General features: G+C 43.6%; 1 protein-coding gene across 1 annotated transcript; it reads left to right on the plus strand.

Annotated features, from left to right (window-relative positions):
- The first annotated feature begins 7,187 nt into the window (after positions 1-7,187).
- Positions 7,188-16,092, plus strand: ACAT2 (acetyl-CoA acetyltransferase 2). The gene is made up of 9 exons (XM_005488090.4): positions 7,188-7,394; positions 7,482-7,616; positions 8,768-8,949; positions 10,088-10,205; positions 10,974-11,117; positions 12,157-12,279; positions 12,972-13,126; positions 15,176-15,286; positions 15,841-16,092. Exons 1-9 carry the CDS (start codon positions 7,346-7,348, stop codon positions 16,006-16,008), a joined length of 1,185 nt encoding a protein of 394 aa, XP_005488147.1. The 5' UTR covers positions 7,188-7,345; the 3' UTR covers positions 16,009-16,092.
- Positions 16,093-16,113: the final 21 nt, after the last annotated feature.

A 16,113-nucleotide genomic window follows, 5' to 3' on the forward strand; every position in this document is an offset into this window, starting at 1 on the left:
CTCCGCAGCCAGGACGGCCGCGCCTCCCCCCGCCCGAGCTCCCCCGCACGCCGCTCCCGCCCGCTCTTTATTTGCGGGTTCTCTGCGCTACAAAATGGCGCCCAGGGAGGAAATGAGCGCCCGCCCCGCCCCGCGACCGGCGGCTGCGCGCGCACCCGGCGTGGGGGGCGGCGGCGGCGGCTCCGCAGCGGTGCAGGGCCGCGGCCCGGGTACCTCGGCCTGCCTGCGGGGCCGCCGCTGCGGGGGATCGCCGCTCGCCCTGCGGGGAAGAAGCGGCTCCCGTGGGTTATTAGAGCGCGATTTAAACCCTGTCAGCCGAACGGGCAGCGCAGTGCTCGTGCCCGTGGGGTGCCGCGCGGCCTCCTGCCGGCGGGGGGCGCCGCTGTCCGGCGGGACGGGGCGAGCGGCGCCCGTCTCCCGCCAAAGCGGCTGAGGGGAGCGGGAGCCGGCGCCTCCTGGGGGAGCGCTGGGCGCCTTCCCGGGAGGCTGCTGGAGAAGATGGGAGCTCTCGGAAGGAAAACTACGCGTAGCAGTAAATAAAGCGCAAATGGGTGCCGGGCTGCTCGGCGTGGCTGGCGGGGCTGCCTACCCGCCGGCAGTGCGAGTCAGTGTCCTCGCCACTGATGAAAGATACAGGACTTAAATTCCAGCTGCTTCCAAAGAAGTGAAACATCGGTTCCCGCGTTGGGGAATAAAACCGATAAAGTGAAGTTTGCCCTTCGTTGAGGTCTAGCAGTGAGCTGGTGCTTTAAAATAAACTTTATCCTTCTTACTGTCCGTGATTTCGCTGGCTGTGCTGTTGGGTAAATTCTTCTGCCTTTTGTCGGCAAAGTCGAACAGCTGCTGCAGGCTAATTTAGTCTGTCACCTGGGTTGCACAGATGAAACTGATTGTCACTCACTATGTCAGTGCTGAAGGTGCTCCAGAAATCTCTCCTGACTCTTCATGCTAGCAGAAACAATATAATCACTGCAGAATAGAACCCAATGCACGTGGTCCCACATCCACATGTATGTGTATATATGAATACACAGAATTTTCAGTGAGAACTTAAAACGTTTAAAAACCGCACTGCAAATGATTTGATGTGGGTAGGGTGGTAAGGTGACCACAAGGAGAAAGGACCTGAATAGATGTCTTTGAAATCTTACCTCATTTAAAAGTGAAAAAAGATGCACTTTGATTACTGTATGGTTACCTGTTCCTGCTGTTCTTGCAGATATTTGTTTTAAGCATTCAAGATACCAATTAACAGATGAAGCTATCCCAGGATATGGCAGCATGAGAGATGAACGTTAGAGTAGGCCTTAACAAAAACATTAATGTAGCAAATTGACTTGATTTCCTTGAGCAAATGTAACCATTACAATACTAAAAATGCATATAAACCAAGCAGGAAAAGAAATTGAAATTTTTCTCACATAAAATAGGTGCAGACGTAGGCTCAGGGTTTCTTTTATTCTGTGTATAACATACCTAACGTATTCTGTGTATCAGTGGTGATTTAAACTCAAGATCTCCCACTACTTTGTCTAGAGTTTGGCTACTTTTTGTTATGTTCAGAAACCAAAACTCCTTTGTGTCTTCTCAGTAATACAGATAAAGGGTCGAGCTCAGATACCCTCTAAGGTGTGGGATGGTAAACCTTCCACAATTGTTTGTGTTCATGAGCATGTAGAAAGTATTCCTGCGTTTTTTACCCCTTGTCAGCACCTAGTTATTTTAAATTTATCTTTACAAGTGTAGATTACATTTGTGGGAAATGTGCTAGCTAAACAAGAGGCAGGCAGCCAGGGTCATGTAGAGATAAGTGGAATCAGCCTCCAGAGCTTAATATTCTGGGCTGCTTTCCTTCTGTACTTTCAAGTTGGTAAGTGTATTATCAAGCTACACCTACAATTTTTGTTTAGGGAAATAAGGGCAACAATTTGGTAACCTGTCCTCTGATGCTTTTGAGAAGAGGACATTTAACTGAAATACTCATTTGTTCTGTTTGCACATCTCTTACACAGGGAGAACTTACTGGGACTTTTTAGTGCTGCTGGAACAAACGTGTCAACACCTGCCTTGGGTGGTGTTTACAGTGTGGTAACTGGAGTAAGTTAGCTTTTCAGGTAATAGGTGCTGTCATAACCCCCAGCAGCAGCATTGGTATTTTTATGAGAGGGCATGTCCTGATCTGTTCAAGCATCAACACAAAAGCCAAATCCATGTATTGATTCACCTGTAATGATAAAATGGAATAGGAAGCAGATTATGAGTGAGTGGGCAGCAGAGCTCACTGGGTTTTAGGTTCCTTGAATGATGGTGTGTTACTCAATTAACTCAATTACCCATTAACTGGATGGCTCCTCCTTGGTTTTACTGGCTCAGTTCTGGGTTTCTGTTCCACCCCTTGGTTTCACACGGAAGCCATGTGGACCAACACAATACTACAATGTTTCCCAGCTCTGAGGGATGCTATTTGTCCCCAGGGAAGGCAGGCTCTGAGGGAAAACACTTCCTAGTGTAAAACACTCATAAAAAAAAATTAGTCTACAGGTCAGGGAAGTGAGGAATTAGGGGGGAAATGACATAAAGCCTTTTTCAAAAGTTAAAAAAAAAAAGTTGGGAGTACTGTACATACTCTTGGCGTTTTAAAGGACCTTGAAATATCAGGAACAGAAGAAAGGCCAGCGGGCTGTAGCAAAGGCTGCCCTTGACTTGCAAGGACAGGAGATGGAGCAAGGCAAACTCCTGGTACCTCTGCAGCAGAGAATGAGCTCTCAGGAGCACTCTCAGGAAAAGGCTGCTGCAGCCTACAGGTGTGGGAGAAAGATAAAATCTGTGGATTGCACTGAGAGGAAAGGGATACAGAGAGTTCTTCAGGTAACTACTAGGTAAAGATCTAGGCTGCAGAAACCCCAAATTTGACATCAGAGAACTCTCTCTTTTAGAGAAGTTTCCTGAATGCGAGGCTGCAGGCTTAATGCTGTCTTTATATCCCCTGCTAAACTTGCTTTTATGGGTCTTAGTGGAACTATCACCTATTTTGCTTACATCTTTATAGCAAGAAGTAAATAAACTTCTTCAGAAAGCTCTTGCAATAATTACTTTTTATTTAACAGCAATATATATATATATATATATATATAGAGTGAGTGAACTCCAGAGCCTCTTCTGAAGACGTCCCCTGACTGATAATCCATCCAGATACAATTACAACCAAATTATGACTCAAGTTTAATTAATTTTTTGAGATGCTTGATGAATACTGCCAGCTTGCATTTGGAGTACAGGTGTGCATATAGTTGCTAAGGATATAAGCCCAGGTGTTTACTATACTTTTTTTTTTTTTTTAAACCATAGAAAGGCCAAGATAGTTTTAGTAGTGCAAATGTTTTCCTGACTGAGGGGAAGACTACATTTTTTAATGAAGCACCAATTAGATTACTAACATTCCCTTACAAAAATGGATTCAAGGAAAACAGATTGGTCTTAACACAGCCAAGGACATTTCGTTCCCTTGATTTCCAAGGACCCTGTCAGTCAGGTGGGAGATTGAGAAATTTTAGAAAATGTAGCTCTTTACTTTACTGGGAAAACAGTGTATCTGTCTGTTTTTAAAACAGGCCTTCTGTGCTGAACCTACTCATAAACAACTGAATGTCAGTCCACTTCTAAGAAGACCTGGAAAAAGAATTAATTGTCTTTATATCAGTGAAGAAAGGTCTTAAAGTACTAAAGGCATCCAGGAAGCCCGAGTTCCTATAGCAGATATTAGTACCAATATTTGTGTATGAGACTTTATAGACTAGAGAATTTGCTGTTACAGGAAAGTTGTGAAATCTATTTTAAAAAATAGAATTATCTCATATTGAGATTTATTAAAGTAATTGGATTTTGTTTGGGGTTTTTTCCCTTTAAGAGGTGCAGTTTAGTTTTTATTAAAATCACATTCCCAACAAACCTGTTTTTGTGAATATTCATTGAACAAGTGTCAGATTTAAGGAAAAAATGCAAGGGCTTCGCATTTTGGTAACAATACTGATCTTTTAAAAGGTCAGATTTAGAAAAAAGTCATTTAGCAGGGGAGTAAATCAGTGAACATTGAAATCTTCTAACTTTTTGTCTATTTCTAATAAAACGGAGCCACCACTAGCAAATGAAAATGCAAAAATCTTTGCACCTTGAGTATTTAACCAAAGGCACTTGTCCATTTGATTGTGTTCATAGCAAAGTAGTAAATAAACTTTGTGCAACTGATACAGGTAAGTTTTCTGTTCTGAATTGATTACTTCATTTCCCAGAGTTTAGATTTCTGAGAAATGACAAAATGTACCAGCATAGGGCAGTAGTTTATTATTGAGTATTATGCTGCTCATTAACTACATTGAATTTAAAAGCACAGCTGCCTACTCCCATTCAGAAGTGCTTTTTCTGCATTTAAATAACTTAACTTTGATCTGTACCATGCATGTTTCATAATTATTTGCCTTTGTGTGATTGCTACATTATTTCGCTATGTTACATGCCCCTTTTGTCCATTTGGATATCAACCTTGGACACCACCCAAGCAGAGTTAAATAGAATACTGCAAACCTGACAGACATACCAGGATAAAATTCATCTCTGTTGTTTTGGGGTGCTCCAGTCTCACAGCCTGGTTTGTCATTAATGCTGAGCTGCAAAACTCTTCTGTTGTTTGGGGCTGAGAGCAAAGGTGCAGCAGGTCAGCTCGCTGGGGTGTGCTGGCCTCAAGGCCCTAAGGCTGCTTCATATTTGAACTTTTTCTGTCTGCTAGTGAACTGTGGAGAGGGAAGGGGCTGAAGCCTCACTTTATGTTCCATTCAATATTTGTAAAGTTTTAAATTCAACAGAATTTAACAGGGTTACTTCATGTGTAGTGTCAGTTGTGGACTGTGAACACCTGCTGACATTTAATCTGACCTCATCTCACATTATTGACTTTGTATTTCCCTCAATGGCCTTAAGTTGTAATCAGTCAAATGTTGCACTAAGAATGACATTTTGGTATATGGTACAGTTGATAAACGACGTTACTTGGTGCTGCCCTCATATGTCTCTGTTACTCACTCTCTACTGAATTTTGAAAATGTGCAGGGACTACATTCAGTCATGCAGGGTTGCTCAGGAACTGTACAATATTTTTCTAAAACAATCACTGTATTTCTTAACATCCTAGATTCCTGACTTTTGCTTTTATGTTAGTTCTACTACTTGCTTAGTGATAGCCTTTTGAAAAGACACAATCATGTTTTTCCCCTCCAGATTTAATCTTACATTTGTGTCAGTGTTATCAACTGCTCTGAGTGCACAGCATCATTAAAGAACAGCAATGCTGCATGCGTGTTGCCACTTATTGCATCCTTAAATGCACCTTAGGAGTCTGGTACATGTCTGCCTCAGCACTAGCTGCCTGCAGGATTTTCCAGCAATTTCCTTTCCTGAAGACACCTGAGGGGGATTCATCTCTTGCTGAAAGCTGGAAACCCCAAAGTAACTGAAGAACACAGGGTTTTCTGCTTTGGCCTTATCCTTCACAAAGACCAAATTACCTAAAAGAAGGAATGCATTTTGAGTGTTGGAGTCCTGCAGCATGATTTAGCAGAGTTATTGGTGAAATCTAGGCCAATCTTGCTTTCCATAGCTGAAGTAGGATTTTTTCCCTGTCTCGTAATGCTATAGTTTTTTACATTTTAAAGCAAGAATAGAGGCTGACAGGAGTCAGAAGACTCCAACTCAGGGATTGTAGTGCTCCTGTTGCTAGTTGTGCCCTCACAGAAGGTTCAGATGCATTTTGTGGATGCAGATTTAATACTGCCAAGTTCAGATTAGCCAACATGCAGGATGTGAGCACAGGTGTACTGGTGCATTCACTGCATATATAACCACATTTATGTTTGTCAGTGTTTGTCATCACATGCTGTGTGCTTTTTTAGGACTTAATTTGTACTTCTGTTCTCTCTGTGAAAACCTACAGAATTTTACTACCTGGATAGAGAAAAAAAAGTCTCCCGAATTCGTAGCTAAGGTAGGAGCAACAGCACATTTTTTAACCATCTTCTTGGCGTTCAGATGCAAATTCAATGCAGTGCTTTGGCAGGCATGTCTCTTATGCTGCGTACCCATGAATGAGGATGGAAGGAGTAAGGACTGAAGTTCAAGGCTGTGCAATAGACCAGTTATTTCAGCGCGTGTAAATTTTTTTTAACTGTTGTTAGTTGTTACTGTTGTTAGTTGTAACTGTTGTTACTTTGACTTACTTTCTTGCTTCCTCCCTTTATTCTATCCCTTCTTCCTCCAGATATCTTAAATATTATTGCTTCCCACCTCACATCTCTAGGCTTCCCACCTACATTCCCTGCAGAGAAACATTCCTGCCTGCCCGTCCGGCTGTGGGTTGCGGCCACTGCTGCGGCCGCCTCCTCTCCTTCCAGCTCCTGCGTCGTTTCAGACTAACTCGCCTTTCCCCTTGCAGCATCGCTTCCCACGGAACGGCCTGGGAACAGCCCCCTGCTTGCCTCTTTCGTCAGGTCAGGCAGGAACAGCTTCTGGGCCAGCAGCAGAGCAATATAAATATAAATATAGATATAAATATATGTCAGGCTCCTGCTGAAATTAGGAAAAATATTAAAATAGTTAACATATTTAAAATATTTTAATATTAAAATGTTAAATTATAAAATTAAATATTAAAATAGTAAATATATTTAAAGGGTGTTGGCAATCTCTGCACATCAGTTGCTGAACAGATCAAACCAGCGATCGGCAGTTTTGTATAGTTTTACTCAGATTATTATTCTTTTCTCCCTGATCACGCAGATCCCAAGAAATGCCGTCATGAAATAAACAAACTGTCCTTAAAGCCAGACTATGACAAGGTAGCACTTGACCCGCACGCTTTATTTTGTAAATAAATAATCCAGCGGGAGCTGGCAGCCGGCGCTGCGCAGGCACCGGGTGTGCGAGCGGGGGGCTCGGGGAAGTGCCGGAGCCCGGCAGCCCCGGTGCACCGGGCAGAGCCGCTCCTCTGTCCCGGGAAGGGAGGGGAAGGGGAAGGAAGGGAAGGGGCTGGCAAGGAATCGGCCGAGGCCGCCCCATCGATCGCCCCAGGGGCGGCCCGACCACGCCACCGCCCGCCCGGCCCCCGCGCTGCGCTCCGGTGTCCGGCGGCGAATCCCGTGCCCGGGCTCCGTGCTGCCGCCCCGCCCGGCGGCGGCGAGGGGCGGGACCGCCGCCGACTCCGCTTTCGCTCCGGCCCGGCCGCCGCTCCGCTCGGCCTGTCGCCGCTCCGTTCCGCTCCGCGCCCACCGCTACTGCCGCTGCCACCGCCGCCGCCGCCATGAGCGCGGACCCCGTCGTGTTCGTGTCGGCCGCCAGGACCGCCGTGGGTGAGAGGCGGCGGCGGGCGGCGGAGGGTCGCGGCGGGGCCGGGCGGGTGTCCCGGGGCTGAGCTCTCCCCTTGTGTCCCCATCCAGGCTCCTTCAACGGCGGGCTCTCGTCGCTGCCCGCGCACGAGCTGGGCGCCGCCGTCATCCGGGAGGTGCTGTGCCGCGCCGGGCTGGCCCCCGAGGAGGTGTCCGAGGTGATCCTGGGGCAGGTCCTCACCGCAGGTACGGCCCGGCGGCGGGACAGCGTCCCTTCGGGATGGGAACGGCTCCGGTCTCACCTTCCAGGGCCGTATGCCTTGCCATTGAGAGCACGGTTCCTTAACAAAGGACTTGGCTGCTTCTCCATGCGCTCTGGGTGATCGAAAGGATGGGTTTTTGGATAGGAGATGTTGTGGGGGATGGTTCGGGTTTTTTTAAATCTCTGAAGTAGCCAACAGTGTATGTGTGAATATCAGTTTATTTTCTTTGTTACAGCATCCTTCTCACCTTGATCATCTCAGCTGCTAAATTTAACATCCTAAGTAATCATAGCTGAGATTTTAAGAGCTAGGCCTGCATTTGTGTTTATCTGCAGGACTGTCCTGCATTTGTGTTTATCTGCAGGACTGTCCTGCATGATCTTTTGATGCAACTTGTTTGGAGACAAATATTTTGATTTAATGAAAATGTAACTGGCAGGGAATTGTTTGTTTTGAACTTGCTCCCACTTTTTCCAGGGTAATGTTTAATCAGTAGAATCATAGGCAGCTTTGTATTTTAAATGTGGAGGAAGGAAATATATCTTTTTGTCTCAGATGATTCAGATTCCTCTGTATTTTCAGTTTGCTGAATGATGTGCTCTCCTTGTCCTTTTCTTTGTGTACAAAGAGCTTTGGCCCGAGGAGATGGAGATCAAGACTCTTTTCTTTGAATATAGTGCTCCTATTATCTCCATCAAGATCACAACAAAGACTGGAAGCTTTCAGGTCCATCTGTGCATAGTTATGCTTTTGGTTTCCACATGAACTTTCAGGAAAAGTTAACTGCTGGTGATGTACAGAAGATGTCAAAAAGAAACTCTTCAGAAAGTAGCAATTTAAATGATTTCTCATCCTACACATACAACAGGCTAGGGCTGATCTGAAGTAGTGTTTCCTCTGACCTGGCATCAAAAGCAGAGCTATAGATATAGAACTATCAGTAGCAGGTATTTATTGATCAATATAAATGAGAGAGGTTATCTGTTTATGGATTACTGCTGGGCACTTCTCTGCCCACCAGCTAAAAGTAGGAGTGAGCTTTAAATTTCTGTGGAATCGAGGTATTGTGACCAGTGACAAGGTGGATTTGTGTTTTTAAGAGCAACCGAAAGCACAATGCTCCTGTTCCCACAGGTGCTGGCCAGAACCCCGTGCGGCAGGCCAGCGTGGCTGCGGGAATCCCGTACTCCGTGCCCGCCTGGAGCTGCCAGATGATCTGTGGGTCGGGCCTGAAGGCTGTGTGTCTGGCTGCTCAGTCCATACTGATGGGGGACTCCAGCGTCGTGGTGGCAGGGGGCATGGAGAGCATGAGCAAGGTAAAGCAGAGGGTTAGACTGGCACTGTGCTGACGTGCTGGGAGCAGAGAGCCCCGTGGTGAGACCCTGGGTCTCCAGGCTGGCACCTGGAGCCAGATCGGAAGGGTCCTGTGCTTGTGAATGAACTTACATGTGCAACAGTAGCACACTTCTTTTAAAAAAAGACTTCATACTGTAGGTACTGAAAAAGTGCGCTACAAACACACACTGCATTTAAAATTCCATTTTTATTTCCAATCTACCCCTGTTGTGGTGAATGATTTTTGTTGTCATCTTGCTGCAGGGGTTCCATACTGTTATCTCCTTATCACAAAAGTTCCATACCTTCTTGGTATTTCTTGTGGGCAACTCCTCAGAGCACTGACTCTTTCTTCTTCCCAAAATAGCCAACTAACTACAGTTCCCCTCTCAACCAGCCACCCCACTCTTTTATAGCACTCTTCTTCTCTTTGGTTACAGCTGTGGCCTGTTAAAGTCAGGCCTGTTCCTAATCTTTGCTAATTGGCCCAGCTGCAGCTCCTTAGGGGTATGATTACTCTCTACACTATCTTTATTTCCTTATATTCTATCCCTCTATAGATTTTCCTGTGACATATCACAATAAGCAGGATTTTTGTATTGCTAGAAGCCCAGAGAAGGAATAACTGAAAATGTTATTGCTTGCCAAGAAATAAGAGCTTGGAAAGAAAGCAAAGCAGTTTTATTTCAAGGTGTTCATCCCAAGGCTGTATTCAGGAATGGGTCTTAGCTGGTGATCTGATTCCCAAGAAATGGATGGCCTCTTCTGCCAGGGCTCACTGTGCTGAAAGTGATGTTAACATTCCCTGGCAGCAGAGTGCAATTGGGAACTACCTGGAGCAGGCTAGTAGGATGGGAGAGCTACAGCCATGTGGCCCCAGGAATGACAGATTTGGTCTGTGGAGAGGCAACAGCACTTGGAGTGTGGTGGTCTGCTGCCAGGGGAATGCACAGGCCAAATGGCATGGCAGCTGGCAGCCTCTGGAGAGACAGGGAGAGTGGGCAGCTGGAGAGACTGCCAGGGTTTGGGATGGGCTCCTCCAGCCAGCAGGCAGGGGTGTGTCTGAATTGTGTACTGGAGATGTAAACATGTCACTCCTTTCAAAATATGCTTTTGCAGGCTCCTCATGTCATTCACATGCGAGCTGGGGTCAGAATGGGAGAGGCTTCCTTGCAGGACACCATCATCTTTGATGGCCTTACAGATGCTTTTTACCAGTATCATATGGGCATAACAGGTAAGTGATGACAGTCCATAAAATGAAATAGTCAACTGGAAGAATTCACTGATGAAATTTCAGAAACCTGAAGTTACAAATAACATGTTTCAAGCTGTTCTTATGTTGTAGTCGTGAAAAAGAAAGAAAGAAATACATAATATTGAAAGACGTTGAAGGCATTTTCCATTTTGTTTGTAAAGCTGCTGCTTTGAGGTTTTCTTCTGTCTGAGCTAATCTCACTGCATCTTTTCTACATCTGAGAAATTTAATTTCAGAAAAAATACAAATAAAATAATCCCTGTATGTGACTGGAGCATTCAGCAGCACAGGTTTACAGTGGGGGACAGTTATGTAAAGTGCCCTGTGGATATGCATGGTTCTGCAGCTTCAGGTTATTGCACCCTGGCTGGGATGGTCAGCCAACTGCATTTCCAGACCCTGCTTGTGAAACAGAGTGACTGCAAAAGTGTTCCCCTTCCTGAGGTGGCTGTAGAGAGATCTGAGCATAGTACTTCAGAGAAGCAATAAACTACAAAAGCTTGTTTGCTTTTGTATTTAATTTGATAATATCATCTGGGAGGTGATTCCACACAGAACTTTTTACCCTCAAGTGAAAATACAGTAGAAAGTCATGAATAAACAAAATGAGAAAATTGGAATGAAAAGGGTTCAACAAACTCAGGTGCTTGCTACAGCAAACATTAATGACTATCTTTGTGCTTACAATTTTGCAACTTAAAATTTTGGCATTTCCTGATGGCAGTTTGCATTTTGTTCCTGTTTCAGCTGAAAATGTGGCCAAGAAGTGGCAAGTCAGCAGAGGGGAGCAAGACCAACTTGCTGTACAGTCACAAAACAGGGCAGAGGCAGCACAGAAAGCTGGCTATTTTACAAAAGAAATTGTTCCTGTTCTTGTACCTTCTAAAAAAGGTAGGTGTGAATGGATAATGAGAGCTGATTTTAAGGAAAAGATCTGTTTTCTGCTATGGCTCCTGTAATCAGTGGATGCTTTCCCACTTACACAGCCTTTTTGTACGCATGTGGCCCGTTGCTCTCTTTTTCAGCTTTCAGTGGTTATATTTTAAATAAGAGAGACGCAGTGCAAATGTGGAATATCTCAGTGTAGCTTTCTGCAAATAGTAATAGTGTGTTTATTGGAGATAGAATAACAACCTAGACAAAGCACTGACTTAACATAGTCTTAGATATGGTACCAAAATCAGTGGTTTTCATTTTCTTAAGACTCCTGCTGCACCAAACTTAAAACAGTCATATTGTTCTGGCAAACCTTACCCACCTAGTAAAATACAGAGTGACAGTAATTAGGGTTACTAGTTAATTATGTAGTCAGGTTACACATAATGGGTATGCTTCTCTTTAGGTTTGTGAGGGATATAAACAGACCTGTCACAATGCTTGAGCCAAGGTCTGTTTCTTGAACAGGGGAATTCCCCAGTTCCTTGTGAGGTAGATGCAAAAACTGAATTTTTCAAAAAAATCAAGAATCAGTTCTTCAACAATTCCATTGAACAGAAAAAGTCCTGGCTTTAGGCTGGCTACAAACTATTTCACGATACCAGTTTAGATGATAATATTCAATCACATTTGACTATTCTTTGTACCAAGATTACCAGAAGTATCATTTGAAATACAGCCTTCTGCTGAGAGAGAAGGTATTGGGTTAGAAACAGCAAGAACAATACTGACTTTTGCATAACTAGACAGCTTTTTAGCTGCTAGTGTTTGTCTTAGGAAACCTGAGCTGTCTGCCCTGCTAGAAGGAGCTGGAGGGTTACAGCTGCTTGTTAAACTGCCCTGAGTTGGCGGTTGTCTCCAGTGTAAGAATGCCTTGTTGGTTGAAAGGAATATGGTGTATATTCTCACTCAGCATGTTGTTTTTGCTGTCTTTCTGTTTGAGATGTGTTTGTGTGATTAGACACTCTTGTGAGCATAATGCTCTGTTTTGCAGGTCCTATAGAAGTTAAAATAGATGAACACCCTCGACATGGGAGCAGCCTGGAAACAATGTCAAAGTTAAAGCCCTGTTTCCTGACAGATGGGACTGGGACAGTAACAGCAGCTAATGCTTCAGGTTGGTCCATCTGGCTTAAATGACATGGAGAAGAGCTGCAGCTGTTTGTGGCTGAAGGCAGGGTCTCTGTGAGGGGTGTGGCTGCTGTGTGTTCCCTGCTTTGCAGGAAATGGCAATGTGTTTGCCAACATGGGTAGAACCCCATTTTAGATGTGGTGGGGGATTTCTTTAGAGAGTTGTCTTTTGTTTCCTTGTTTTCTATGAAACAATACAAGAGTTTGGACAGTAACAGCAATATTTAATAGGCTGGAAGGAACATTTCCTTTTAGAACTGTCCAGGGGTTTCTGACACTGCAGGTTTAGACAGTGGAAAACTTAATGATTAATGTTTGAAAATGTTACTGCTCTGGGACTGCCACAAGCAGCTTTTAAACATCTTCCTGTGTCTTTATGCTGCTCCTTCCAAAGCCTGCCTAACAAGTCTGATGTACTTAATTTTCAGATTTTACTTTGATTCTTCCACCTGCTGCTTTCCAAATAGAATCAAAAATGTGTCACATTTACAGCAATATAGTTTCAAGTGTTTGTGGCAGAGAACAGAGTTAGCTGGTATGAGCAGTACCGACCTAAACCAGTAAATTATTTGTGATTTTTGTTTTGTCTAGATTGTGATTTTATGCCAGCAGGAGAAAGTGGTACAGTAAAAGCCATAAAGTCCAACAAATAGATACAAGTTGTTTGTTATTCCACAGGTTTAAATGATGGAGCTGCAGCTGTTCTTCTAATGAAGAAATCAGAAGCTGCTAGGAGAGGTCTTATGCCTTTGGCTCGGATTGTATCTTGGGCTCAGACAGGTATAGATCCATCTATTATGGGAGTAGGGCCCATTTCAGCAATAAGGAAAGCTGTAAGTAATCACTTATCTATGTTATCCATAATGCTAAAACTCTTGGTTTTAATTGCTTTTTGCTTTCTGGCCATGTTTTGGTTTTACCCTGTTCTAAAGAAAATTTAGTAGGAAAAAAGTAAACTATGTGAAAAACAGACTCAAAATAGTGTAGTATATAAGATTAGGAATCCTAGTGCTACTAGGCTGCTTGTTGAAAAAAGAAAACCCAAATGCATATGTGTATAAATGGACTTCATTTATACAGTCAGGTTTGTGGAAAGGTACCTAGATAACCGAGGAGGCTAAAGATCAAATGTCAGGAATGCTGTAACTAACCTAATTCAGTGATATGGTTCTGATGCTGTGTCTGGCCAGGTTAATTTTCAGATCATTGCCTGAATTTGCAAGAGTACAACACTGAGGGAAGGGCCACTGAGTGCCATCTGCATTAGCAAATGGGACAGTGCCCTTTGGGTTTCAGTATGGCCTGCAAAAAGCTTGGAGCTTACAAATTGGATTCCTTTCAGGTGTAACTAAACAGGACGGTTCATTCCAAAACCACGTCTAACGTGCTCAGAGCATTACTGAGCCACTGATGTGCTCAGTGCTCAGTCCACAGGACAAGGTTCTCAGTGCCTGAGGGAGCAGCCCTGCTGGTACCACACTGCTTGCTAATGCATCCATAACCCATAGCAGCCTCAGCTGATTATTTGTTAAAGCTTAGCTATGAAAGTGAGCATGGAAAGAGCTAAGAACAGATTTGCTTCAATGTTCCTTATTTTTTTAATACTATGTAAAGGTCTTATTTTGTTCACCTCTGTAATGTCCTGGTGATGTGAAGGTCTGACCTGAACTCACCCAAGCTCTGTGGCTTTTGACAAGAAAATCAGAACTATTATGCTAAAGCTTTTTCTTACCAGATCCCAAAGCATTCTTTCAAATGAAGGATGCAGTAGCTGCATATACAACACAGTTTTAGTATAAACTGTGGGACAGACAAGCTGTACCTCTAACTGTATACATACTATGAGAAAGGGCACACTGCTTCATAGAGCATGGTCCTAATAACACCAAGATTGTTGCTTCAATCCCTTCATGGGCCATTTATTTAAGAGTTGGACTTGATGATCCTCATGGGTCCCTTCCAACACAGAATATCCTGTGATTCTTTGTGTGTTACCAAATGTTCAGACCCCCCATGTATTGTTTATCACTTCAGAATTTTAGAGTAGCACTTTATAGTAAGAGAATGACTATGTTATACATTAAGTGTTACAATAACACTTGTGTATCTTAAGCTTTTCCCAGAAGAATGGGATACTCCATACTGTCTATTTTATCTATAGAAAAAGGCTCTCCTCCTTGACTATAGTCTCAGAGGTGCACCAGTCTGGCCAGCCTAGGTTGTGAAACATCAATAGTCATGATTCTGCTGATAAAGTATTGCTGTTAGAAACAAAGCGAGTGGAAGTAAAAATGTACACATGTTGAACATGCCTACACCTGTACCAGAGTAGGCAATTGCATCACAAGTTTCTCAAATGAAAACATGAGCCAAACCATCTTCAAAAATAGTCACCTGTGAAAAGTTTAAAGTGCCAGCTTTCAATGTAAAGGCAGGAGAGACTGGACAAATCAGATGTGGCACTGATCATTAATGGTTGACACCGCACTATGTCCTGTTTATTAAAAAGTCTCCCTAATGGAATCAGACTGTCTATGTCCTAAAAAGTTGCTTTTGATCTGTTAAAGCCTGCGTCTGAATGCAGTGTTTGCTGTAGTAAGGGCACCAGGTACAGTTTGATTCTCACAATTGCACCACCATTGCTACTATGTATAAAATCAGCCAAGATTTTTATGAGCAGCCACCATTATTGTACTGACTTGTACTGACTTGTCTGACACTGCAGTCTTCAAGAATTCTGTCATCAACACTGGCTATAAAAAATTGTTTTCCTTCAACTTTACAAAGCTTCAAACCACACAATTTACATCTTATGAAAAGCTTCCTCTGGTGCTGAGGAAGAGCTAAAAGATAATAAGGTCTTATTTGCACTGTTTTCTCAGGTTGACAAAGCTGGCTGGACTCTGGAACAAGTTGACCTGTTTGAAATTAATGAAGCCTTTGCATCACTATCTATTGCAATTTCAAAAGAACTGAAAGTAAACCCAGAAAAGGTAATGATTTGTAGGCTAGCATTAGCTTACCTCCTGTAATTCTAACTTGTCCCATTCTGTGCATGTGGATTGTAAAGATGAGCACAGCTCTCTTGCTATCCCTTTGGTGTAAGCAAATGGGGTGGGAGCCCCAGCAGGCATTTCCTCACACTGCTCAGTCCGCTGGCTTTGCTAGCAGTGTCCCAGCTGAACAACTTGCAGAGTTGTTGCACTGGATTTTTATGCAAATCTAGGCAACTGCTCAAACATACTTAATTCAGAATTTGAAATTGCCGCCTCAAATATTATTTCAGTGATGGCAAAAAGCATGGGCATTATTCTCCCCTCCCTAAATTCACCTCTTATCTTCAGAGTGAAGACTGCACCCTTGCAGAAGAAATACTGATTATTACCAGCTGTTGCACTCATATGCACTTTCTTGCATGAAGTGAGGTTTGGAGTTTCAAGCTCACAAATAATTAAGGGCAAGATCCCAGTGAAGTAATATATGTTGAAAATCAGCTAAGCCAGTTAAATGTTCTTGACTGTCTTATGTTGGCTTTTTTTCCTTTTAGATCAATATACAAGGTGGAGCTATTGCTCTTGGCCACCCTCTGGGTGCCTCTGGTTGTCGCATCCTTGTAACTCTCCTCTACGCACTGGAACGAACTGGTGGAAAACGTGGTGTTGCTGCTCTCTGCATAGGAGGAGGAATGGGAATAGCCATGTGTGTTGAGAGATAAATGTGAGGGAATGAATGAACCGCTAGTGTGAACTAGCTTTGAAGCATTTTACTAATAAACTTCTAATAACATTTTAACAGCTCACATTTTGTTTGTTTTGCCTAA

The sequence above is a fragment of the Zonotrichia albicollis genome, chromosome 3 (assembly GCF_047830755.1).
Source record: "Zonotrichia albicollis isolate bZonAlb1 chromosome 3, bZonAlb1.hap1, whole genome shotgun sequence".
Lineage (NCBI taxonomy): Eukaryota > Metazoa > Chordata > Aves > Passeriformes > Passerellidae > Zonotrichia > Zonotrichia albicollis.

Bases quoted from the DNA above. Each gene is read 5' to 3' on its own strand.
- ACAT2 (XM_005488090.4), top strand. From the start codon at position 7,346: ATGAGCGCGGACCCCGTCGTGTTCGTGTCGGCCGCCAGGACCGCCGTG. The intron at 8,950-10,087 runs GTAAAGCAGAGG...ATGCTTTTGCAG, and splicing joins GCATGGAGAGCATGAGCAAG to GCTCCTCATGTCATTCACAT. The intron at 11,118-12,156 runs GTAGGTGTGAAT...TCTGTTTTGCAG, and splicing joins TCTTGTACCTTCTAAAAAAG to GTCCTATAGAAGTTAAAATA.